The 26,274-nt window shown below is 43.8% G+C and overlaps 1 protein-coding gene across 9 annotated transcripts in view; it reads right to left on the bottom strand.

Annotated features, from left to right (window-relative positions):
• The window catches only part of LOC118513917 (protein madd-4), a 123,698-nt gene that overhangs the window by 36,318 nt on the left and 61,106 nt on the right, over positions 1 to 26,274 (bottom strand). For all 9 annotated transcript variants that reach the window (XM_036060277.1, XM_036060276.1, XM_036060275.1 and 6 more), the window contains one exon: positions 16,499 to 16,568. In XM_036060277.1, the coding sequence (XP_035916170.1) occupies positions 16,499 to 16,528 (30 nt within the window). In that variant the 5' untranslated portion in view covers positions 16,529 to 16,568. The remainder of the gene's footprint in view (positions 1 to 16,498; positions 16,569 to 26,274) is intronic.

Below are 26,274 nucleotides of genomic sequence, written 5' to 3' on the forward strand. Positions count from 1 at the left end.
ACGTAATTTTTGACACCTCTTCTGTGTGGGCTGGTGAACTGGGGCCCTCTGGGCTACCGATAGTGAGCCCTCTCGAGAGAGCGTAAAAGAGTCTCGAGGCATGATTTATGATTTTGTAGCAAGTGGCAATGAATGAAGATGACTTTTTTGTTGCTGTCGTTGGAGGCGCTCCATCATCATTTTCAACGACCGGTTAAGGACGGCTACAGTGACGGATCGCTGACGGATGACCATGGCACACCATGGGCTGATGAAGATGATGATGAAGCTGAGTGGCTATTGAATGGAGTTGTGCCGGGCATTCGCACTCCCATCCTACCGGGTTTGGTTGGAAAGTCATTGATTGTGTGCGGCTTTTTTCCATATTCATTCCAAACGCTATCTGTGCCCGTTTAATGTCAACGCTTGCGACGGACACATTCAAGTTGGGAGCGAAAGGCTTATGCGAAACCGAACGCTTGACCTGTGCGCTGATAATTTTGATGACGTTTCAAAGCATCCCATCGCACGGTGACATCACCCGGGCGACACAAAGCAGCATTGAAACATGCCCAAACCAGACCGAACGAGACGGATTCGTGAGCTCGTCCGTGAATAGGCTGGATGATAGTTTTCCCTGTTGCAAGCAAGTAGCTGGTCCACTCGACCACCGGTACGGCTCTTCATTTGATAGTGGCCCACTCAACTGCAGGCGCTCAGGATGGGTTCACAGTTTGATGACTGGAGCCGTCGGTTATTATATCGTAGCCGGTCTGAACAGCGTTTGACATGCTTGACTTGAGGTTTGGTTGTGGCCATACCCCAAGTCTCAACAAATGCGGATGCGGGAGTGCTTTGAGCACTGAACGAGTATGATTTTTCATCTCGATTTGATTGTTATTTGAGTTGTGTGTTTGTTAACGTTAGTCAGTGCTGAAAGATACTAGCGACAGTTTTGTCAGGAAACTCTTAAGGGAAGAACTCTTGTAAACATCAATTCTGAGTGCTGTTGAATTGGACACTTTAATACAAAAAATATGACCTAGGCTGAGAGTACAGAATTGCACAAAGCCTTTCTTGGGTCTTCTATTTGTTTATGGAACTTTAAAACTTAGATTCACTAACGAAACACAAGTATGTTCAACTGGTCCGTTACTGAGTTTAAAAGATCATCAGGCAAGCTCACCATGATATCAGATTCAATCTCTTGGACGTCTTGTGGTGCGCTTTGCTGAGCCTGATTGGATAAACCACAGGCTTGATGTTAAGATAGGCTGAGATTGGATCGAAATGATTGTGGTTAGCTCAATAGCTGAAGGTCAGACTAGACCTCAAAGCATGCTGATGAAGTGTTGGAACTTGAGGTAAATTAAAGCGATACATTGGAGTTATTCCAGTCTGATTGTGTGAATGTTGGTGTAGATTCGATTCGATGACTGAATTAAAATTTTCTCTCTATAACATTTTCAAGGACTCCCCGGTAATAATATTCCATTTTCGCGAACAAATCTCTCCCGGAAACCGGACGGAAAGCCTCAGCTTATGGTTGGTCATGGACCCGTGTGCAGGTGTTGAGCGATTCGCTTACCGTAGCATGAACATGAGCCACCGACACCTGCACACATACACGCCACACCGTTCCCCAGTACGTGAGATTGAAAATGTAAATAAGGTGCTGGAGAAGGTTGGTTTCTTCCGTGTCTCAAGTGCCCATAGTGAGAGTATGTCAATTATATTGGATATCTAAAGTTGGTCGTTGCAGCGGGCCTCACCAACGAACCACACACACACACGTACACATGGTCGATTTCAAACCACCCGATGATGACTGCGAAAAGTGGTCATCGAGTTGATCCGGCCGGTTGGCTGGCAGTCGGCAAACATCGTCGTCGTCGTCGTCGTCGTCGACAGTCCAGAGCCAGTACGGGACGGGTCGGCAAACAGATCTATGGCAGCTATTCACTTTACAAAAATAGCATTTACATAAAAGTGTTTGGATAAAGGCCACTCGAGTTGCAGCTGTGTTGGAATGTACGGTCGGTCGGTCGGTCGGTGGTAATGGGGGTCTGGTGTGATGCTATGGTACGCCATGATGCGGTTTTTCGAATCACTTTCACCTGCCCGTCGTCCGCTCCCGCACCGGTCAGCCCCCGAAACTCCGGAAAGCACCGTTCAAGCACCGACCGTTGTAATGTCCCGTAGAACGGTTCGTTCACATTGCCTGCAACGACAGCCGCACGGATCTCGGTGCTCTTATCGCAAACGGTGCCTTTTTACTGGCGGGATTTATTTCCCATTCATTTTCCGGCGTTCGAATTCCGGTGTGCCCCGACCTCGTGCCGGCGTGTCAGCCACCGCACCGGTTCCGTTCGACTTTTTAAAATAGACTCTTCCGATCTGTCCTTGCCTCTTTTTTTCTCTCGCTCTCTCTCTTGCTCGCTTCTTTTAGATGGAATGTGCAATAAAACTATAAGAACCCTCGAAGTGGTGCGGTACTTGGGGGGCTCAATTCGGTTCTGGCCACAGGTGTGTTCTTTTGTGGGGAGCTAGCACCGGATATAACTCGGCGAAGGACGGGCACAAGATAAGTGAACCGGCATTATGAACCATACGCTTCTTCATATTTTGCGAACGAATGAAGAGAAAGCAGGAGCATGCTTATCTTATCCGGTTGGTGGTGCATTCAGTTGATTTCGCCGTATCGTCATGTTTTATTGGTCTGGCGTGGAACTGGAAGCGTGCGGTTGGATGGGACAAATTTTTAATAGCTTTCAATTGCGAGGATCTCTTATCGCTCGTGCGGTATTGGAAATCGGTTGATTTATTACTGCTTTCGTGGGATTTTAAACAAATTATAGTAAAATTTGTGATGATGGTTTGATGCATGCGATTCAATGGTGGGTCTAATTGGAAAAGCTTATCGGAGGAGAAGCCGTAATTGAGGATGAATTTCTTCGGATTCATTTGGAGTGAACGAACAAGGAGTTATTAGTTGGAACTCTCGGTAAAGATGTGAAGTTGAAGGCATTTGGCATGTACAGGCACTTTGAGAGAGTTTAAGGGAATGCTGAATTAGGATGAACAAGTAAGGATGTATTGATGGTAACTTGGGAAGTTCTGGCGAGACAGGAATGAGTACAAGTGGAATATTCAATTTCCTATGATGATTGAATCATAGGTGATTAATTTTGAGAAACAGAAAGGGATTAACAATTTGTCATTAAATATTCAGCAATAATAACGATACTTGTATTGACGCCTAGATGCAGGCAATAGTGCAGTAAATAGTAGATGAATTCGGATGAACTAGCTGGGATAAATGCAGACCAACTGCTGCAATAAAAAACATAGCATACATTGAACTGCAAGTATTCTTGTCCATTTCCACCAAATTCCAACATCCTGTTTGTATGCATCTAAAATGAATTAAAATCCCCCCCACGAACGTGGTTTCGGTGAATCAGTAAATTAATTACATCGACGATTTCCCTATTTGCAAACATCAATTAATTCCTTCGTCCCAAAAAATCCGTACAGAGCCATCTATCTCGCCTCGTTCCGTGCAGCCATTTTTCTCTCCTGCCGAAAATCCAAGTGCTGATTTGTGCTGGAACTGATTGAGCCAATCAAACGAGAAGCGATATTTTTGTATCGCTTTGCCCTACCACCCAACCAAGCTTCCAATCGTTTCGTCCAGTTTATCGATATCGGTTGCATTGATTCCCGAATGTGATATTGCAATTACTCTGGGCCCAGCCCAGACTTCGACACTGGGTTTTGTTTCACATTTTGAAAGTGTGTATTTTTTTGCCTCGATTTTACGATTTTCAACATATCCAGTATCATGAAGCAGACCATGGATCGGTTGATGCAAACTCGAATCGTAAAGCAGATGGGAAAAAATCAAACTGCATGTGCGTTGTAATCGCTTTCCATCGTTATAGTTTCCAACGGTGGGTCTCTTTCCCATGATGATTACAACATTATCACCTGGGCCATGGGAAATTTGGGACGAGGAGCAGTGGGAAAAACATTGCATATAAAGTTGTTTGTGAGTTTTGCACTTTGTTGTGAATCATTTTACTGTCGCTCGTTGAAGCTTTTCGCTCCCCCCGTACGTCCGACGGCACGTGTCTACGCGGTACGCTTACTCTTTGCTTAGAGAGTAGAGGCGATTGAGGCATCGTTTGCATGTCACACGTGGCTCAAGAACATCCATCTTCCAGCAGACTAGCTCGTGGGATCGAGAGATCGGGATGCATTATTCTGTTTTTATTATATTTTCCACTTTGAGTAGTAAAATTCATGAATATGATTAAGCATAAAATCGCTCGTCGGAGAAGGGAGTTGGACACATAGAGGGAGAGAGAGAGAGAGCAAGAGTGAGATTGCAGCATGAGAAGAGAAGGGTTGGCATGAACATGTTTTTACGACGACAATGCAATTTTTCCTTCGCCAGATCCGTGTGCTCCACTCCAGATGGGAGGACATCACGCGAAAAGTGCTTGAAAACCGTTTTGTTTTACCGTTGGTCGATGAACGACGATGACGACGATGAAAAGTTGTTTGAGACTCGTAACGAAGTGGGTTTTGCCACAGCCCGAGTGTTGTTGTTGTTGGGCGAGAGCTTTTCTGCTCGCCAAAATGGAGCGACTGGTTTTTGAGTGGAGCGGAAAAGTCTTAACTGCACAAGTTAGATTAAGTTGCAAAAAGTGAAAGTTTTCCAGCGATACAGCACTATTTTCTTTGGTTTGAAGTACATGTCAAGAAATTTACAATGCACTTTTACCGCTGCAAAAGTATCATAGCTCAAATCGTATTCATTTATCACGATTCACGATCACGATGGAAGGAGGCTAAGTTTTGCTTACTTTGGTCGTGTTTTGTTAATTGGTTCTTCAAATGAACCGTTCAAGTGTTCATGAGGAGTTGTTTAGCATAGCAAGTTGACTTCTTCTGGAAGAAATATTTAACCTAGAAAAAGCATAAGGGTCTTTAATGATTCAAGATCGGTCACCAAACACAATAACAAACTTTTCTCAGAATTCTGTTTCAATTAAACACAACTTAAGTCTGCTTGTGAGCGTAAAACGATTAAGCCGGGCCGTTTTCTTTTAATCGCATGCAACATGTTATTCTCTGCTATTCGCCATTCCATTGAAGCAATGCTGGGTATTTAAGGCAGAATCGATGTTGGTAATGTAATTATAAATATCGAGCTTTACATCAACAGCTCCATTCTGTGGCTGTTCACATCAAAGGCAGCGAGCAGATGGAATCGAGCCGTACGATGCTGTGTAATTATGCTGGATGAAATGATTGGGCCGGCTTTCGCTCTCTCGTTCTCTCAGGTCCTTTCCGGTCTGGTTGCCCATTCCCACCCTTAATGCCACAAGAGATAAACTAACGCAAGGTTTGCCTCCCGGGGGTGTTTTTATTTTGCAACAACTCGCTCGCTGTTTACGGGCCAGCATTTTTCGTTCCCAGTGGATTATCCCCGCACCCGGGATGGGGTGTGCCGCGCTTTTCCGGAGCACTTTTTCTTCCACCTTCGCCACGGGTTGCAGTTTCCGTTCAGCGTTATCTCGTTTAAATACGCAATCTTTAAACATGGCGTAAAGCGATCGTTTTGCTTCTATAATGTACACAAAAGCAGGCCAGGGTGGTATTAGGGTTTTGGGAAAAACCATCACCCCGCCACGCTCAATCCTGCCACGAAAGCGAAGGAGGTAATGAATATTTTATCAATTATTAAAAGTTAGCATGATTTTATTAGCCACATTGGTTTGAATATTTAATTTTCGTTTCGAAATGCGTACGAACCGGAACCTGGAGCGATTCGACGCTTCACCAGGCCTGCTCCTGGCACATCCGGGAAAAAAGTGAGTCCCAAAGTTTACCATCCTAATCCAATTTTCTCGGTGGACATGTTCCAAAAGTCCACCGAAGCTATCCCAATGTTGGGCCCGGCTGGAAGTGAAAGTTCGTGTCCAAGCTTCCTGTGTCCGAGGAAAAGGGGGCTTTCGACCGGATGTAGTGGCTTGTTTCTGGCTGATCGGCTTTTCTTTCAGGGCAGCGTGTGTGTATTCGAGTTTGGGTGAATTTACAGCACGGTACTTTCACTGCAAATCGACCTTCCGCTAAGGGTGTGCAAACAATGTTTTTTTTGTTGTTGTTTGGTAGAACATAGGGTCATTTTAATCAGTTTAAATGTGACCAAACCAAGGAAAACCTTTGGCAAGGGGCAAGAGATTTCGGGGCGGAAACCTCGGAAGAAGTACAAGCAGTTCTTTGTAAAGTGCCGAGTGTGTGTGTGTGTGTTTTGTCAGCATCGGGGACACCAGAGAGCAGATGCGAATTTTTGTAGATTGTATGTTATGCAAATTGTCGACCCTTTTCTTATTGTGGGTGGAAACGGTGTGGTGGAGGGAAAGAAGAAGGAGATACAGGAGGCAAGGAAGTGTGAAAGGCGTGCGTGTCATGAAGTGGTAGGCTAATGGTTTACAGCAAAGGCTGTTAGTATCGGCTGTTTGGTGCCATTCGGGAGAACAAGTTTCTGTGGCGCGTGCTAACAGCAGCTCAGCTGTCTCATGCATTGATGCTGGGAGGTGGGAAATGGAGGGCAAAGGGGAGGGGCGAAGTGGAGATGGAACACGAGGTGCCAAATGGGCTTGTAATTCAGACGATAATTTGCCACATGATTCGTTTTTATGTTCGATGTAGTACCAGTATTCGGGGGGAACGAGATTGTGGTTAACATTGGCTTTAAGTGATGTGGTTGGTCGAGGAAATAGGTCGCGAAAGAAGATTCATGGGGTAAGCATTCCCGCTTTTCATATCTACTGCAAGCAATTTTTAGTAAAAGAATCCAAATGCAAATGGCAGGTTAAGACTCCAGGAGGATTTAGAGTCAAAGAAGGGGAAAGTTAATATAAGATTTAGTACTCGTCTTTCTACAAGCTTTGAAGATTTCTTTTGCAATAATAAGACTCAATTTCTATAAAATATTCTTTCCGTTCCAATGTAGCATTTAACCCGATAGTATAACTCGGTACGAGCTGATACACTTAGCTGTCACAGACTTGCTGTCATTGTTTTTGTTTACATTTAGAGGCAATATGGATTATCGTTACTGTTTGAGCAAGCAAAGCGTAAATTACATTACACTCAATTTAAATATATTACACAAATCAACACTCTGATGAAGACCTCAATCCAGTCCAGAGGCAGTCGGACTGATCGCGCTGCCGATGTTCCGAAGAAGATTTCAATACTGGACGAAGCTCATGTTAGTCCCCAAAGCACTCGTCTTAATACAATGCTCGAAGCGAAAAGGGTTTCGAGACTTACGAGGACTTGCAACACCCCATTGGCATTGGCTGACTTGTAGTAGTAGTAAATAATCAAATAAACCTGTCAAGATCTTCTGTGTTTGTGGAATCTGTTTGCCAACTCCGTTCCGAAGCACCGAAATCCCAATGCACATCACACTTTCGCTTCTCACGTGCATATTGATTTTAAATATTTGATAGAATTTTAAGAGCATCTCGAGCCCGGTCGTGGCGTTTGTGTCATGTTGGGCAGGTAGAACCAGCTTCGGAGCTGGGACGTAGGAAAAAAAAACAAAAAAATGGTGCAGAATCTAGGAATGTGTTGGAGTGAGTGCACCCAGTAGAAGCATCTGCCTATGTATAGCATCTAGCCTTCCGAAATTGTGTTTTTTCCTTGTGCAGCAACAATGACAAGCACCGAGAAAGATTACGAGTCTGTTCGCGTATGCTGCTCAACATTGAGCTAGGTTAAGGGAACGGCACCAGCGAACGTTACCGCCGAGGTCGAGGGACCTCTCCCAAAATCCCTCGGAAAGCGAAAACGGCGACACCACCCTGCTCGAGCCTCGCTGTTACTTGGCTGCGGTGTGGCAAAAGTGTCAGCATCGCTACCGAGCCAGCTACTTCGAAACCAGCCAGCAGGCCAACGAGATTGGCTGGAATAAAAGTTAATACATTATGGAGGCGATGCCATTTGGAGTTTGGCCGGAGATCTCTTTCCGGGCGTTGGCTGTTGGATGGTGGTGGTGGATGGAGACATCTGGCACTCGGTGGTGGGAGTCCGGGTGAAATAGTCGCGCCCGAACGTAGCTGAAGCGAAACATTGCCCCCTATCTAATTGACTGACGGAGGCTGACAGTGTTTGTAAATTATTTATCAATCTTTTCCCGTTTGTCCCGTTGGACGCGGCTGGATTGCGTTTTTGTTGGATTGCCCGGACTCTGGGGCTGGTTGGCGGTTCGTCGGAAAAGCCGTAACCGTAACACTCGTTACTTTCGGTCGATTCCAACCGAAATGACGATGGGTTGACGATTACGGAACAAATGAGTGTGATCAGAGAGCGTTGCCGTTCCGTTGTTGCGGAGTTGCGTCTAGCATTGTCGGTCTCCTTGCAGAACTATTTCCCATGTGTAGCGCACTGGATGGGGGAGAAATGGGCGGATGGGACGGATTGCATGTCGAAAAGTTCGCATTACTGGTAATGAAGAACGACATGCGCCAGTTACCAGAGTACCTGGGATGTACAAACACACATACACACTCATAGTGGTACAGCGAGAAAAAAGGAAAAACAATACAAGCAATGTATACAGATGTTTCGAGAATGGATCTCTGGAAACGCTATTCCTCCGGTGATAGGGCTATGGAGCATGGGTAGTGCATAATTTAGAACAACATTCGCTCCACCCAAAATCGGGTCGAAGTGAGAACGTTAAACTTAGCGTGAAGAGCCTTGAAAATGTGTTATCTTGAATGTTGCAGAAATAGTTACAATTTGATCGACCCAGTGAAAAAAAGAAGGTAAAACAGCTTACGACGAAAAGATGACATTTGAAGCCTTATGGAATAAATATGTTTGCAGTTGGGTTGTATCGGTAGTTTATATTTAGCTCTTTGCACTCCAAAAATAACAATTTTCCACGAGAAGTGTTATGTTTGGAGCGTCAAAATGAGAAACAGAATTTAAAATAATAAAATTAATTCTTTGTGACCTTAAGCCTTACTCAGTTTTCTACCTTTACAAAAAAGGTTTACTCCTTTCTAGATGCGATCATTTTACAGCCAAAAAATTGGTGAGTAGAACTAAATCTGAAACAAAACAGCTAATGATGAAATAAGAACAAAAAAGAACCCCGTTTTGCGCTGCTGCCTCCATTTTGTCACATTTTCCCAAGCAATTGTACACCACGACAAGCTGCCGAAATAGACAACAAGCATACAGTACATCTCGAAGCTATCCCGCACACGAGAGCTTGTTAGCTTGCATTATTATGCTTCCCCTTTGTATGGTCCCGAATGCATAATTCACCGTTGCATTTTTCGTACGCGAAATTTGACGTGCATTCATTGTAATATGTTCGAGATAATTTAGCTGAACGTCAAAAATGCCGGGATGACGCACACACACCGATGGTTTCCCATGCAGTCGATGATGTACCGCGCACAATGTAAAACCTAACAAAGGTCGTGTATCAAGTGTCCTTCACCTTCGCAACAGCAAGTCTACCACCGTGGGAAGGTGGCGTTCGACGCGTTATGTAAAGCGAGGTACGCTCTTGCTTCTTGTCGTGGTGCAATTTTCGAAGAAGAACAGCACCTTAAGAGCGCAACTTCACTGAAGATTCATCACGAGAGATACTTGATTTTGTGCACACATGACGAGCGCACCTATGTTCTACGCGTGGCAAGCTGTACGACAATTTCAACCTACTTGTGCCCTAAACTGGAGCAGCATACGATTGTCGAGCACTTAATGAAGTTCCCGTGCCGTGTAGCACCAGGCGTTTGTTCACGTGCCTCAATTTTGCTATGGAAATTTGGCAGCCCCAAAAATTGATCGTCATATTACATTTAGAATGGAATGTTATTCAAATTTTGGTGAATCCATTTTTCTTTTCACCGTGATGTCGATCTGTCTTGGTTGTTGGGAGTCGAAGGCAAAGGAAGTGTGTGTGTGTGGCGGTGACATTTTTCCCCGGAACACGGGCACACGGAAGGTTCATTTTTTCCCGAACGTACGGATCGATGTGTGGCTGTGCTTATTGGTACCTACACGTCGATACGATCTGTTTGCCTTTGCTGGAGGCAGCAAGAGTAAATATATTCATAGCAAAGTAGAAGGCACAGCCAAAAAATACACGACTGCTACCTGCATGTTCGTATCAAGTTACACGAATTTTGTTTTGATCTTCCTCAGAAGGTAGGGAAGCAGATGCGAACGGTATGGCGAGTGGTTGACGGGCATAAAGATTCGTAGATAAAGTTATCTATCACGTTCACGGTAGGTTTGATGGCAACCTTTAAAAATTCATCGTTGTCTGATAGCGAAGAAATGAAGCCCAAATTTGCTTTTTGGATCCATTGCCGGTGAAAATAAGCATCACGAAGCATAATTTTTTGTTATCAACCAAGCACAAGCCGTTTGGAATTACGATGACGCATGCATTAGAGTTAAAGTTTTGCTCTAAGCATCTCTTTAAAATCATTTTCTAGCCCGAAAAACATACAGTCACCCTGGGAAGTCAGTTAGCTCGTCAAAGCTCGTCTAATAAAATGAGGAAAACCGAACAATCAACCAACTTGTCAACAGCAATTTCCCGTCCAAACGCACAGAGATCTACTCCAGTGGTGTATGATAAGATAAAGCATCCCTTTTTGAGCCATCCCAGCCTTCCATCTCGTCGAACACTTTCAGCGGGACGAAACTTTTTATCCTCATCGACACGCGAAACGAGCGGCGTGTCGAGTAAGGTACGACGAAAGAGATAAATTGAGGACGATCCGGAACCATTAGGCAAAAGATTAAACTTCTAGCCGATCTGGTAAGGAATCAGGACGCGGCGACAATTTTCGGCCCGAAAGGATGGATGTGGTGGAGAAGGATCACGCCACACCACTGTTTCCGGTTAACGACGCACTCATGGATGGATGGCTGCGGCTGGCTTGGCAGCAAACCGTGGGCCAAAGAAAACAATCGTTATGCTTCTTCACCGGAAAACGGTTATGTGCTGGTGGTACGCGCTTGGTCCGCGAAAGTATCCGACCCAATTTAAAAAGTTACCATTACCGAGAGCGGGAGCTATCGGATTTTCGCACTTGTGAACGGATTTGAATAATCATTTTCCAGAAAATGGAGGAATTGTTTTTTTTTCACTCTCTCTCGCTCGTTTTGGTACTCCCCGGTTGTGGGAAGTGAAAAGTCACGCCACAAGATTCTGAATCGACATGCCGGTTGATGGCGCTGATGGTGACGAAAGGATAAAAGTTTTCCTCCGATCGCGACGGCTCACAGCCACACGATGGTGAGATCGTGATGGTAGTTTAAGCCTTTGTTTATGGAGTTGGGTTTTCTGAGATTTGAAAGGGTTTTCCGGAATAAATCAAAGAGTTACTGCACATTTCAAACTTTTTTTTTCGTATGATACAAAGTGAACAAAAAAAACGATGGAGACGCCCAGTACTTCAACCCGATGGAGACGTCTAGCATGTTCTACTAATGGAGGCGCCTGGTTATTTATAAAAAAAATAGTTACCTAATCGTATCAAACGCTACACCCTTTGAAAATTTCGAACCAATAATACCGCAGGGAAATCTCCAACGCAAAATCATCGCCACATTCCACGCCCGCTCAAAAGGCATTAACCTTTCTCGAAACACAATCACCCCGGTTAATGAACCATCTAGGGAAAGATTGTGTTTGAACATTTGCAAGCTAATATTTATCGACCATCGACCATGATGAGACACCCGCCCGCTTCTACTTTAATTCGCCTTTAATTACGCTATTTCGGCGTGGAATGTGCGTGTGGACGCAAGCACGGGTGTAATGTGTTTTAATTTCAGTGCCAGTGACAAAGTCATTCTCGCACGGTGCGCCATTCTCATACCCACAGTAAGCGCAGTAAACACTTCATAAAAATTATATAACCCCTGAAAACAAAACCTGCGCCGCAGCATCCTCAGCTCGAGTGCTTTCGGAACGGGTTAAGGTGCTCTTATGGGAGTTTCCCGCCTTAGGGTGTAAGATGACAGCTGCTAGTGGAACACCCGCTCGCCATCGCTTAATGACACTTTGCACAGCAGCACATAAACATGAACATCCACAGCAGCAAAGTGTTGTGTGTGTTTGAGTGTGTGTCCGTGGCTTGCATCTGTTTGCGAAATGCGAACGACGACTCATCTTATCATCTTTTAACGCAAGACAATCGCTAGCGCCGGTCGCGCGGTAGCTTTGAGCGAATCAAGTCGTTCGGAGGTTAGTTGTCAAGTCGTGGCCACGCTGTAGCATGAGCTGACAATATGTATGTGTGTGTGTGTGTGTGTGTGTGTGCGGATAGAGAGAGAAAGTAAACGAGAGCTACTTACATAAATTTATACTAAAACATTTAAGACGCCACCGTGTCTGCGTCAATGCCTACAGTACTGGATAAGGGGCGATGAGGGCCTTGACAGTGGGTGGAAATTTGCAAACATGATGAAAGCTAGCGCCCACCCGAAAGAAGTGAAATGCGCAACCAAATTCCACCAGCCGTCCTTGGCATGCGGAACGGCATGCCGATGAATTGGTACAACCGTTCACACTTGCTGGTGGCTGCGTGAGTAGGACGGAGTGTTGGTGTGTGTTTATATAAAAGGAAACACGTTTCTATCGCTCGGTTCCTAGCCGACGGAAGATGGGTAACGCTTTTTGATTGGTGTGGCAAAACGATCGTTAAATCGAACGAATATCAAATTTTAGTATCCAACGTGCTAAAGTCTCACGAGTCCCATACGTTCCATTAAAACCGGGGTTCTGTTGGTTTATCGTGCGGGAAGGGGGTTTTTCGTTAGGATAGGTTCGCTTACCTGTCAATGAACGGTGGTAAAATGATGTGGCTAAACGTGAGCGTTTGGTTAAATGGGTAGCGTTAAGGGAAACCCGACTGGGACTGGGACAATGAACAAACGACGAGACGTGTGTGATAGTTTTCGCTTAATATGGGAACGTTTTTTGCGTGATGCAATCATATCGGGCTGGCAGGGTGTCTGTGACAGACAGGATGATAGTATGCACGTTGAAGTTGCGGATTGTCCCAGTGTCGCAGGTTAGACAACCGAGGTTAATGCGGTTTCAATTACACAACTGTTTATTTTTAGCCAACTTCACCGACGAAGCCGTTCTGCAGTGATTTGTGATTAAGAAAATGGATGAATCTACACTCAAGTGCCCTTTGATTATGAAGCTCTTTTCGTGCTCTAATAAATTCATCTCTAGAGCAAACACATATTTGTCTAATCATGTGGAAATGTGAAGAACAGGAATGGACCTTAGGGATAAGCGAGATAGAACATAAATTATGCTTCCTGCTATCTCTCTCACGAGCCCGACCGAGCACAGGCACACTTGCTTAAACACACACACAAAAGTTTCGCACATGCCACCCGCAAAAACCCACTTGGCGTCTTTTTCATTATGAAGCTAAACTGTACAACAACATGTTAATCGCATTATCCCAGCTTAGCAATCCAACGATATCAGCTCTCCGATCCGAAAAGACTGGGCTCAACCACCATCACCACCACTGAAGCCGGCGGTACGAGAGGATGCCTTTTGCCTATCTGTAGTTCTCGCATAAAATATAGCACTTTACGGAAACATAGACACACTCGCACCGAGCACAACAAGAGACCCAGATAATGCGAAGCAAACCAGCAGCAAGTCGCACTCCAGCAGCTTCCAGGGCCGAGGACGATGATCATGCTTCCGGGCGGCTCGATTATCAATTTCGAAGCAACCTGTTCATAGATTTTGCTTTTACTTACACTTTGGGGAAGCGTAATTTAGCTCACAGGACGCACGAGAGTGCAGAGGCTAGACTGGAAGAGGACAGATTTTCCAGCTTACGATCAAGAAAAGAACCCCATGTTCCTTCCTTTCAATTTGATACTATGATATTGTTTGTGCTATCTGGTTTGGTGTATCTTTTTCGATGGAGTTTGGTTGAGATCGAAGGACGAGTCGGGTAAGGGAGAAGCTTTTGTCGGAAGCGGAAGCTGGAGACATACGTGAATTTGGCACACCCGTAGCCACCGAACCGGCTGAAGCAACAAGGACAAGTTTGAACAATGGGAGTACACTGTGGTGTTTAGAATTGATGTTTCACCTTCATCTGAACCGGTGAATTATCCGGAGGTAACATACGTTTTATTAATATCCTTAATTTAGAATCGGAAAAATTGTGATCGGGAAAATGTTTGTAGGCTTCTTCCACTCAGTAACATTTAAATTATTCAGTTACATCTGGGAAGAAAAGGAAAACAAACCCCGTTCAATGACACTGCCTCATCAACATTCCAGCAAACCCTGCCGACCTGTGTTCGTGGAAAGCTTGAACGATTTTCCTTGCACCGAAATAAACTGTTCACAAGCATTTCCATTGTATCCTTCATAGCAATTAAAAAAAGAGCAAAATATGAATTCTTGGCTGCATTATTTCGACCAGCTCCAAGCCCGAACGGGGTTAGTAAAGAAATCAAATCGAACTCGCTTCGTTGGCAGAATGTTGAGCAGCTGTTTGATGGATGAACTTGGCGGGCAGCTGGCATTCCATCGTGTGTTTGTGTGTTTTTCTTTCGCTATTCCCATTCGCTCACCATATTTCAGCCAGATAAAATCGGCACCCATCACCGATATCAATTAATTCAACAAATATCAGCAATTATAATAATGCCCTCGCCCCATCGATTTTAACGTTTTCCGACCGAAAGTTTCCATGCTCCGTCGTGGAAAGTAATCCTCGCGTCACGTCGACCTACATCTGTGTGCGCACGGGTGCAGTTTTTGGTGGATTGTGAGGCATAAACCGTTTGTTTTCCTGCTCGAGACGAATTTTGTTTTCCTTTCGCTTAATTCATCTACATTTATTTTCCTTTTTCCACGTGCGTGAGAGCGGGAGCGAGAAAACCTCCATGTTCACCCGTTTTAGGTCGCGATTTTTCGATGCATCACCACGTGCCCCAGATTGAGCTGGAGTTGGTGCTGGATTGGAATGTTGGTTGATTTTTCGTGTTCGAATTCATATCATTTGCCTTTCATTTGACGAAGCTTTTCCTCTTTTTCCTCCCAGCGTTTTCTTTCCTCCATCGAACGATTCTCTTTTTAACGTTTCATCCGCCGACTACCTGTGTGTGTGTGTGTGCGCGCGCGATGCGATGCGCACGGGATAAAATCAGATAAAAGCGGTAAATATTTACATAACTTTGATTAATTTGTTCAACAGAGCTCCTGCTAGCTTTGGTAGGTTGGTGAGCTTTCGAATGGCAGTCGTGGAGCGTTTCCCATTTGTGTGTGTGTTTTTTACAAGAATATCAAACAGGAACTCAGCTGCGAAACGATGATCCTGCCAGCTGGACAGCGATAAGAACTCGCTCCTGCACCGTGAGCGCATTGTTGAATCTGAATTCGAAAACCCCAACCCAAGGGAAGAAAACAAATCAACAGGAAACGGAGGCAAACAAAGGCTCGAATCGAATCGCCCGGTGAACGGTGGACGGGATTTCGAAATAGAAGCTCCAGAATTGGTATAGCGTTTATTTGTTGGTAGACTTACTGATATTTTCCCACATTCTCTCGCTGTAGGTGTGTGTGTGTGTGCGTGGAAAAAGAGCCCACTCAGGCTGAATTTATTTTAGGAACGAGATGAAGCAGAATGAGCCGCTATTGTCACGATTCTCGCAAGTTGTTTGTGCATATTTATACATTTCCCGGTAGCAGTGCCGATTCTTTAAACATTCGCCCTCTGGTGTGTGGGTGGTGAAAATCAAAAACCATTAACAAACGGCAGGCTGCAAGGATGCTTCTTAATCCACTTCTCGCGCGTCGTTTTACACGCCCAAGAAGTATTTGTGTGCTTTACCGGCAAAACACAAAAGAGCTTCATTTCGCTTAAAGATAGCGCCGTGTTCTTCAACACCGCAATCCCATCCCCACAACCGAAACAGCGTCTAAATGGAAATGAGCGATTTGGAGTCGTCGCCGAAAAACAAAGGCCTCTGTCCCTCACTTTCCGCGGCTGAAAATAGGATCAACCAATTTCGGTGGAGAACACGCGCAAATTAGTTTTGCTATGGTGGGTAAGAATTTCGGATACATTGTTTGCGCCACTGTCGTCGTTCTGGATTCTACCGAATGGTGGTGGGAGATGAAGAGGGGATGGAGCGAAGAAAGGGGACGCGTTTAAACGATCCTCACTGAGGGCGAACGCGAGGCGAGCTAATGAAACGAAGTTGTGCGAGGCTTGCCTGCATTAGCAGTGATTGTCTGTGTGGCTTATTGTTTATTGAAAAGCTAATTTTGTTATGATTCATTTTGTAAATCACTGTTTTCGTTACCATTTATGGATGACTAGTGATAGCTTTTATAATTAAAACTAAACTTACTAAAACTAAGGAAGTGAACAGTTTGATGGGAAAAAGAGTTTATACTTACTAGTAGCAATATTATTTCCTTGTAATCCATTTTTATCAACTTAGATCGGCTACCATTTTTTATTTCTTATCTGAAAGTAGAGAGGAAGAAGGGATATAAAATTAGAACGATCGCAGATAAAACTTAAGTGTACATTATTCGAAACGTGTCTACTGCGCGCATCTCCTTTAAGCACATTATCAGGATGACTCGGAATGGCCAAATTATATACTATTGCTACTTGGCTTCTTAGCTGGCTTGGCTCACCATCATCCGCAACTCCAAGCCAGTGCAAAGGATTATGCTACTCCTATTATGCCAAACCTGCAAATGGCCAACGCTGGCGCCCATAAACTTACAGCTAATTTTGATGCAGTTTAGTGGCGGCGAGAAATAAAAGTGAGTCCTTCGGAAAAATCGCTACCCCAAACACTCGCTGTTGCAAAGTTTATCGCTACAATGACGCCGGACGGAGTTTGGGCAGACCTTCGGGCTCGGGAACAGTGCGCTGCAGCTGCAGAAAGTTTTCGATAATGATGGGCGCTATTATTTAAGGTGCCTGGTTGCAGTTGGTTTTTACCCCGAAAAACTTTCGCCAGACCGTTGAGCACTAAATGACGGCCACGGGTTTTTTTTGTTTACTACAGTTGTGAGCATATTTATAAGAACAGGAGATCATATATATTTATAAGAAAATATACAGCGATTTACATTGGATTTTTCTCCATCTTATCTTCTTACTGATTTCCTTTAAATCCTACAAGTATTGGATCTTAAGAAAAAATACTTATTTTATAAAGTAAATTATCTTCAAAACCTCATCAAAACCTGATGGCATCTCTTAATGTTTCTTTAAAGTTCATATAAAAAGGTCCCCTTATAGTTATGGAAGGCACTGTAGGTTTGTTTTATTTCTTTCCCGCAGACGAAAACGGATGGATTATCGGGATGGAGTTGGCTGTAAGAAATTTTGAGCAAAGAATTTAATTTGCATTTATTTTATGGTCTGTTTGGTTCGTTTGCTCAGTAGCAACGAGCTTATTGTGATGAAGGATTGGGATATCATTGAGGGAGAATTTTATTTCACGTCTTGAAGCTGCTAATTAAATCAACAGTGCGTTTAACGCAGAATTTTATTTATTTTCCAAAAAAGAAAGCCCAAGCTTCTACCCAATCAACCCTTAGGAACATTTTAAGGTTCCAATGATTATCAAATTAATTATGAAGAAACCATTCAAGCCCCTTCCTCTTCTCTTCCATGCAAATACCTTCAAAGTCGTCACATTCTTTTTTACCCATTCGAGTGTTTTGTGAGTGAGTGGATATCCACAAAAACTCCCTTCATTTTACGATCTGTTTACTGTAGGTGGGATAAAATCTAGCAAAACTATTAGCAGAAGGAGCTCGGTCCTAAAGGTAACTATCCACCCAGTGCAAGGCGTTGTTTGGTGCGAAATAGTTGTGCTTTTATATTTAACCACTCTCCGGCACCGCAAGCTTCGGGGGCTGTATGTTGCCGTGTGGGGAACTTGTTCTTGAATGCTGCCAACTTCTCAACGATACTCTCGAAGGGATACATGATTTTGCTCCTGCTCGGGAGGGTCGGGCCAGAACTTTTACTGCAAGTTAATACCATAACGATAGTGCAAAACTTGTGCCAAACTTGAGTGAGTTTTGGGATAGTTTTTCCACGCCGAAGCAGCAACATCGGAAGCACAAGTCCAGAGTTCGTGTGGCGCAGTAGGTGAAGAACAAAAAAGAGTGTGGCCCGTGCCGTGATCCGGTCGGTCAGAACCAAAGCACAAGTTGACGCTCAAGAGAGCATCAAAACTTGCACCCGAAGAACATTCGCCCCCTTCGGTAAGGGTCGAGGCTTTGAGTGGCCAAAGAAAATCACCAGTCGACTAGTCACTTAACAGGCTGCAGGGGATGAATGCTTGGAGCTGGTAGAACAGGGTAATGTTTCCGCCTTTTTGCTACCGTGCTGCTACAACAGTGTGCGTCGGACATGGAAAGTTTGTGCACAAGTGAAGCAAATGAAAGCTTGTACGAACGCAGGGTACTATGCAAACATGTTACTTCGATGTGTGGTTGTACGATGGGTTGGGGCTCGAGTTCTCAAGCGAAACATGCGAAACGGTTTAACCGTAACGAGTGGTATGGTTGGTGTTGTTGCTGCCGCTTCTACTACTGGCTGAATGTTTGCCAGCATCAAAGTACACAAATCAATCGAATTATGGGGAAGAAAGAATTCATGCTTAAGAAGCCGGTTTGAGGCGTGATTCTAATCGGATAATGTTATGATACAAGTTTGAGCAATCTTTGAACAAGGTTGAAAATAACTTTCTCGTGTCTGTTTGTTTGATACTTTCTTCTTAGTTTGGTTGTTTTTTTCCATGTTTTGTTTCTGTTTCTTTTGCTCTATTTTCTTATATTCTTCTGCTCATTCTTCTTATTTTCTTTCTTTTGCTTCTTCTCTTTTCTGCTTTGTTTTATATTTCTATATGAAAGAGGGCTAAATTATGTTTACAATATTGTTGTACCTTTTTTCTTACTTTGTTAATCTCTTATTGTCTTGGGTCAACTAACTTATGCTGGTTTTCCATCTATTTTTTTGTTTTTCTTTCAAAAACGAGTTTTTTGTTTTGTTTTGTAATACTTATATTTTAATTTAACTTTTCCAATGCTTCTTTTATGATTATTTTTAAAGAATGTTTCTAACATCTTTAATCCGTTCTTTTATTTTTCATTATTACATCTTTACATTACTCACATTCTTTTTTTATTTTAATTTTGGCTTAGTAATTGCTCTTTTCGTGTGCATGTTATATTTATTCATACAAAAATCCACTTGATTTGTGCATTTAATTTACAACATTCACCCTCAACAGCATCGACCATGTTGCAAATCATGCACGCAATCACTTTAAACGAGCTAAATAAATTCTCCCACTGCAGAAGCACCGATGCATGCGAATCGAGGCATCGGGCATGAATTTGATCAAACTTTTAAAATATTCATCACATCACATATTTTCAATCACCGGCCAATCCCCCGGTTTTAATCCGTCCCCGGGCCGTCCAGCGCCGTGCTCCAGCTACCAAACTCTAACTCCAATCTGGCGTGTTATCGCAACGGATGCGATGTTGTTTGTTTCGGAATTGGTGAGCCGGACACCCATCCCACCAATCCTTCCTACCATTTCACGCTTTTACTTTTACCTTTTTTTAGTTTTTATTTGTTCTGTTTGTGTGTGTGTTATTTGGTTTGTTGCTGTTGTTTCACACGTTTTTGCTTTCGTTTTCGTGTTTCGTGTACAGTTAAAGCAATCTCGATGGCTTCGCTTGTCAGTCAGTCCATTATCTGTTCCAGTGGTGGGTTTTGTTTTTTTGGTTGTTTTTCCACCTCTTTTTTTCCCGCTATGTGAAAGCCATTTCACTTCTGTTAGTAAATTTATGCTATTCCCGCTTTTCTCCCCATCATTTAGCTATCCCCTGTTATCGTTAGTTTTCCCACAAGGTTTTTTTTCTTCGTTCCATGTTTTAAAATTTTCATTCATTATTTGTAGCTCAGTTTTTCCAGGCACCCACCAGGAAAAGCAAAACAACCAAACTAACCTCAAACAATCCAATTTGTTTGCTATGAAAATTTTATCACGTTTTCAGGTTTGTTGCGAACATGTTGGCCGGTTTTGGTGTTTTTTTTTCCGAAGTCCTCTTCATTTTAGGAGAATATTTTTGTTCGCATTCAATATGGCTTTTGCATTTTCACCCATTGTCGCACAGGGGTAGTAGTGTTTTATATTTTATGTCGATGTACACTGCTTGGGTAGCCCCCGAAAACCTCCTCTTTCCCCGTTTGTATTTTCCGGCTGCCAAGGATGGGTAGCAAAATAAAATCCCATTGTGTCGCGAAAAAAAGGGTTTTACTCGTTTTTTTTTTCCTGGGAACTAGATGGACATGGATGTGCGTGTGTGTTTCCACTTCATACAAACAGGGTCATTCGCATTCGCGCCCATCCCGCAGCTGGAGTGGAGTGACCTTTCAAAATTGAATGACACCCGTTGTTGTGCGTGTCTGCGCTCCTTCACTACATGCTGGCGATCATCCGAATTTCATATTCCATCATGTTTTTTTCCCAACCTATTCCCATCATATTGAAAATGACTTGGATTGTCGTTCTATCCTGGCGGGGGGAGAGAAAATATGATCCTCCACCAAAGGGAAGTAAACCAACAAAAAGAGGAAAAACCCCAGTAATACAAACCAGTTCATCTGTCAGGTCAAAGCTAACAGGATTTCGGTCCATAAATCTGAATCCTGCCCGTACAAACTGATGACCAGTTTAGCAAAAGCTTACGAAACGCGCATGCATTCGTTTCCCGGGGGAAAGTTGGTGAAAAAGAAAAGGAAAACAAGGAGGGCAAGTGACTCCACCCGTTAACAAATGGCTTCCGTCAGTCTGCGTGAGGCAAGAAACGTTCAATCGATCACGAGCCTCGGAAAATGAAGGGAAAGCAACGATATAAAATGCCTTTTCCTCGTTGCCTCGGTGCCGAAAATTCTGAGCTCGGCAACCCACCAAACGACGATGAAAAACGACGCTGATCGATGTCCGTCTAAATGGTTGACATCGTTGAAGGTCTGGGGCGAAGTATTACTGAGGTACTCGGAGCAGGAAAGCGCATTTCCATGTGATGTTGTTGTTAGTGTGGTGGGGTGTGTTCTGGTGGCATCAAGATGATACGCCACGCGAGGTGAAAAATCACAAGTCAATTGAGGCAGGTTTCGACGATGTATGGCCACTAAACCTAACCGGATCCATGCGAAAAAAGGGGTTGAAATAAACTTACCCCATTCATTGCATTCACTAGTGCTACGCTATTTGCAACTTTCGAGGAGTCCGTGCGAGTCCTTTTTCGATATAAAATACGGTTTGGAAATAAAATCCTTTTTACCACGCCGTTATACGATCCGGGTTTTAGGAGGACAGAAAGTTTTCTTCATTCGAACTTTTTCTCCGGTCGTGTTTTGCTCTCGCCGTTCCTATTTCTCGCTATTGACTTTGCATGGCAAGTACACACCAGGCGAAGCACCAAACGGTGTTTGCAAAATTGTATTTGAAAAACACAATTCCTCCCACTCGTACACACAGGCACACACGAAAAAAAGGCATCGATCTGCGAGGAAAATGTCATGTCAAAATAGCGCTCCCATCGAATTCCAGATGGTCCCAGCTGACGTGTGTTTGTGTGTGTCCTGGGTGGACTATCGCATCGAAGGGATGTAATAACACTCATATTTACTTCCACCAATCGAGTGTTTGTCTCCCTGTCTCACCAACACTACGCCACTACGTCACCCTACCTACCGTGTGCACCCTGACCATTGTCACTAGTTTTGTTTTATTTCCCGTCATGCAATCTGCCTACGGTAGGAAGCGGTAAAAAAGCGGCGGTTCCTCCTGGGGGTTGTGGTAGGTGTAGAATATTGGATAGCATATTTCATGACATTGTTTATTTCAAATTCATTCCTTTTTCCCGATCTCCCTACCCCCAGGAGCACGTTACACCTGAGGCGGACAAAAAAAGGCAGACGAAAATCAGCATGATTGAGGGATGTTTAGGTGGAATCGTCATTTGTGTCTCACCCGATGCGTGAATATCCAGACCTGGGAAAATCCTGCCTTCGTTCCCGGTAAATCCGAACATCCGTACAGGTTGCGCTGTTAGTGAGTGTTTATCAATAAGGTATTTTTTATCGGCATTGTATATCGCGTTTGTAGCAGCAGCGTTCGAACCATTCGGATTCGGAACAGGCACGCGACCAAACAATCTCGTTTTTTGTGGAGCCGTATTTGTGGCGGGCGAGTTTATAGTGGGTACAGTAATAAAAAGCGTATTGCAATGGGGAATGGAGCATTGCCGCACGAAATATGGGTGAGTTCTAGACTGAATTTTGAATAATGGATTTTTTTAGTGATGGAGTAACACTTTGTTGGTTCTGTTGTTCAGCCGATTTATGATTGAATAAACAGTTAATGCTTTAATTTTCGCAGTGATTTGCACTTATTAAACCCTTTTTCTATGGAATAATATGAAAAATGAAAGCGAAATGGTAATCGTGCACATAAATCTGTGAAGCAGATTGCATACTTTCAAAGGAGATTGGGGAAATTCTAAACGCCCCTACAAGTATGCAATTTGATGGATACTTAAGAATTGTAATATTGGTTGCTTTTTACTGGCAATATGGGAGCCTCAAGAAATCAGTGTTGATTGCGGACGAAAAGCTGGAACTTTTTTTATCTTAGGTGGTATCCAAATTGTGATACATGAAACGAATAGCTAGAGGCTCCACTAGCAGAGGAATAAAAGGAATGTCGAATGAATAAAATTACTCCTAAAAGTATGCAATGTTTACGATAAACTCTTGCGAGGACTTGCTTGTTGCTCTTATCGGCTGCGGTTACACAGGATTCAGGGATCATTTAGCTCATCTTTTCAATTTTAATAATCGCAAATGACTTTCTGATGTTTTAATTTGTTGTAATGCACTGTTGTAACTTCACTTCCATCTCCACAAATTGAATAATGAAGATATTGTTTCGCCTCGGCACGTTTCCTTCCCGAGACCACTCCCCCCACCGGAAAAAGCTATACCGTTTGCCGATAAAATATTTATCTTTCTCTAGTTAAATCGACTAGAGGCAAACAGTTGAACTATTGTTTTCCCAACAAATCGCTGTCCTAAACAAACGCCCATCAGGATAGCCGGAACTTACCAGTGCTAGTACCAGCTGAGCGAGCGAGTCGAGACGGCCGGGACACAAAGTCCGAAGTTCAACATCGAGCACCCTCTCCCAAACGTTTCGGGTACAACAAAAAAGGCATTTTATTTCGTACAAGACGTAACCGAGGGGGAAAAAACGCAACCCAAGTATAATGTTTGCTTGTAAAGAAAGCAGAGTCCAGAGCTAACCAGCAAGTTGCGTTCTTCTAGGAAGCTTGGTATTTGGAGGCCTTGTCGGTACTTTTTTCGAAGCTATTTAGGCTGGGAAGAAGTGTTATCGTTTTTTTCTGGGTGTGTGTGTGCATCAGACCATACCATTAAACCCCGGAACCTTCTACCGGGACGATCTGGTTTGCGGTAGATTAGAAGATAATTGTTTGAATTTAATTAAAATTGGCAACATGGGTGGAAATTTGCTAGCATATGTTTGAAAGCACCGGCAAAGGTTACAACACGGCACAAACGGCTGGGAACGGGAACACGAACCGGACGGTTTGTTACAGCGAGCTTTTATGCTTCGACAAGCACTGATTGTTTACTGGCGGTACATTATACATCCCAGGATAAGACATGTTTTGGTTGCCGTGTGTTTATTTTGTTATTTTTTTGCAGGATACGGGACCGGAGAGCCAGCCAGTGTTTGGTATTCGGTACGGTAGGATATCGATTACATGAGCATTATGCTTTGGCCGAGCTGTTGCTAAGGGAAAAGCAACGTTCTCGGTGTGTTGTATTCGGTGGATGTGCTTCGGGGTTGTTTAATGTATGCTTTGTACGGTTTGAACTAGATACAAGCTCATGCTGAGGATAAACTCGACGCTCAAAAGCAAACAACTCTTTTGGAAAAGATTTCAGTCCTCAAATGATCTCTCTATTCTTCGCAATTTACTTTCGTTTTCCCTTCGAAACCTACCGGGTGCGTTGCAATAAATTCGTACCAAATTAACTTAAATTCCCTCGACCTCCAAAGGCTCGACCCGAACACCCAACAACTGGAGGCTCAATATAAGCTATCTGGGCCAGCTTTTTTTTCCACCCCCAGTAGGCCTCATAAAACATCCCAGGCTAACGGTGCCGGCCGACCGGATCACGGATCCGGACAAACTTACCCCTCACCGAACGGAAGAAACGGTTTGATGCGCTAGGAAATGGTTCCGTTCAAGGCGAATTTCCTGTGTGCCATTTGTTTCAGTTTTGGGCAATCGTTTTGCGTGAGCCTCAACCGGCGCCCGAGAGCGAATACGCTGCAGGGCACACACAGACAGACGGCGACCGGTGGACGGTCATCTTCGAAAGTTGGAAATATAATAATTCGTCGAAAATTTTCGGACCACTGGTTTGAAGATCCGACCACGGTTGGGAGCTACATTTAGGATTAACGGGAAGGTTTTGTTAGGGCACTGGCAATTTCGACTCGCCTTTGTGGGCCTTTCGCTTCCCTTACTGTATGTCTGTGTATTTCGATTAAACTTTTAGCTTATCTCAATTCTCGGGGAAAACATTCTCAACGATGGAAATGGAAAGTTGGAACAATACATATTTCAGCATTCAGATCGATCGAGTGGATGAGTGAGTAAATGGATCCACCCGGACCTGAAATGGTTGATGGCATTGATTCTTCGACGGGTCAATAAAGTATCGCACGATCTCAATTGAAGACCGGTCAAGTGGGACAATAATAGAAACTGAAAGTGCAGAGAAAAAAAAACTCTCCTGAAACCGGTGGGAAAACTTTTCGCTAACCCACCCAAAGAGGAGAAAGTTTTTGAGCGGCCCACAACAATAATCGACACATTTCGTAACTTTCTCTCTAGAGTGAATCAATTTTTCCCCCGCGGCTCGAGTCCTGGTAGGCGTCCAGGTTAAAGGTTGAGGATTCTAGAACTCGTCCATGATTTTTTGTAATTCCCAAAGGGCAGTACGCACTTGACACACATTGTTGTCAGGATAAAGCAGACAAAAAAAAGGCATCAGCTAGAGGTCAAGTAAAATCCTTTTAGAGCAAAAAAATGGACAACGAGGACTCCTTTCTAACCCACAAAGGATTCCTACACTTCACACAGGAGTAAATAAATCGAGGCTCCACAAGCGGAAGGGTTTTGCGTTTACTTCCCAACCCTCATTTTTGCTTGGTATAAAATTCCATACACATTTACTTTAAATATTTTCAAATGAATTGCTCCACGCGCAGTAAAGTTCCACTCAGGCACCAATGCGAACTGTCCCAGAGATCAGTGAAGCGCGGCTTACCGGTATCCGGAAAACCAGGCAAGTGGTTCACCGTCTTTATCGACTTCTGGGCCGAGAAATTCCTTCTGAAACACTTGATTGATAAGTCAAATCCTCGATCAATCCCCAAAAAAGGACCGGAAGTGAAGGGAGATACGCCACAAGCTTGGCCGTACTCCGCAAACAAGAAAAATGTTGTTTGCGCACCAAATTTCTCACCCAAGCGGAATTCGTCTCGTCGTGCTTCGCTTTCTGCCTTCCGATTCCTGCCAGCCGTGGACGGTTTACTTAACTTTTTGTGCTTTTTGTTTGTGGTAAGATTTCTTTAAAAAAGGAGTCCCACCCAACCGCAGCAATGAAACCGACGGGGCGTAACAGAACTCCCAAAATTGAGTGTTGATGGGAGTTTTGGGACGAAGTTTTTCGCCACTTTTTCACAGCTTTTCGTGGCCGCTTTTTTGTTTCCATCAAAAAGCGTCTCATCACTCACAGCGAAGGGAGCGATAGGCGGATTGGTGTTGGGGCAGGAAGAAACGAAATTTCTCACCAATGTTTTTTGGTGTGGGCAACGGCAATTGAGAAATCAAAATAAATCGGCATAGTTCGGTAACAATGCAGAGGAATGACCTGCTTTAATGCAGTATTTGGGAAAGTGTGTTGAAAGGGCTGTGATATGTGTTGAGAGGTGCCTTTTTGTCTGTTTGACCGTTCAATTTGAAATTGGAAATGCATAGACGAGCAGGGATTTGATTGAGCAAACAACTATTTAGAATAA

This window comes from Anopheles stephensi, chromosome 3 (genome assembly GCF_013141755.1).
Source record: "Anopheles stephensi strain Indian chromosome 3, UCI_ANSTEP_V1.0, whole genome shotgun sequence".
Classification (NCBI taxonomy): Eukaryota; Metazoa; Arthropoda; class Insecta; order Diptera; family Culicidae; genus Anopheles; species Anopheles stephensi.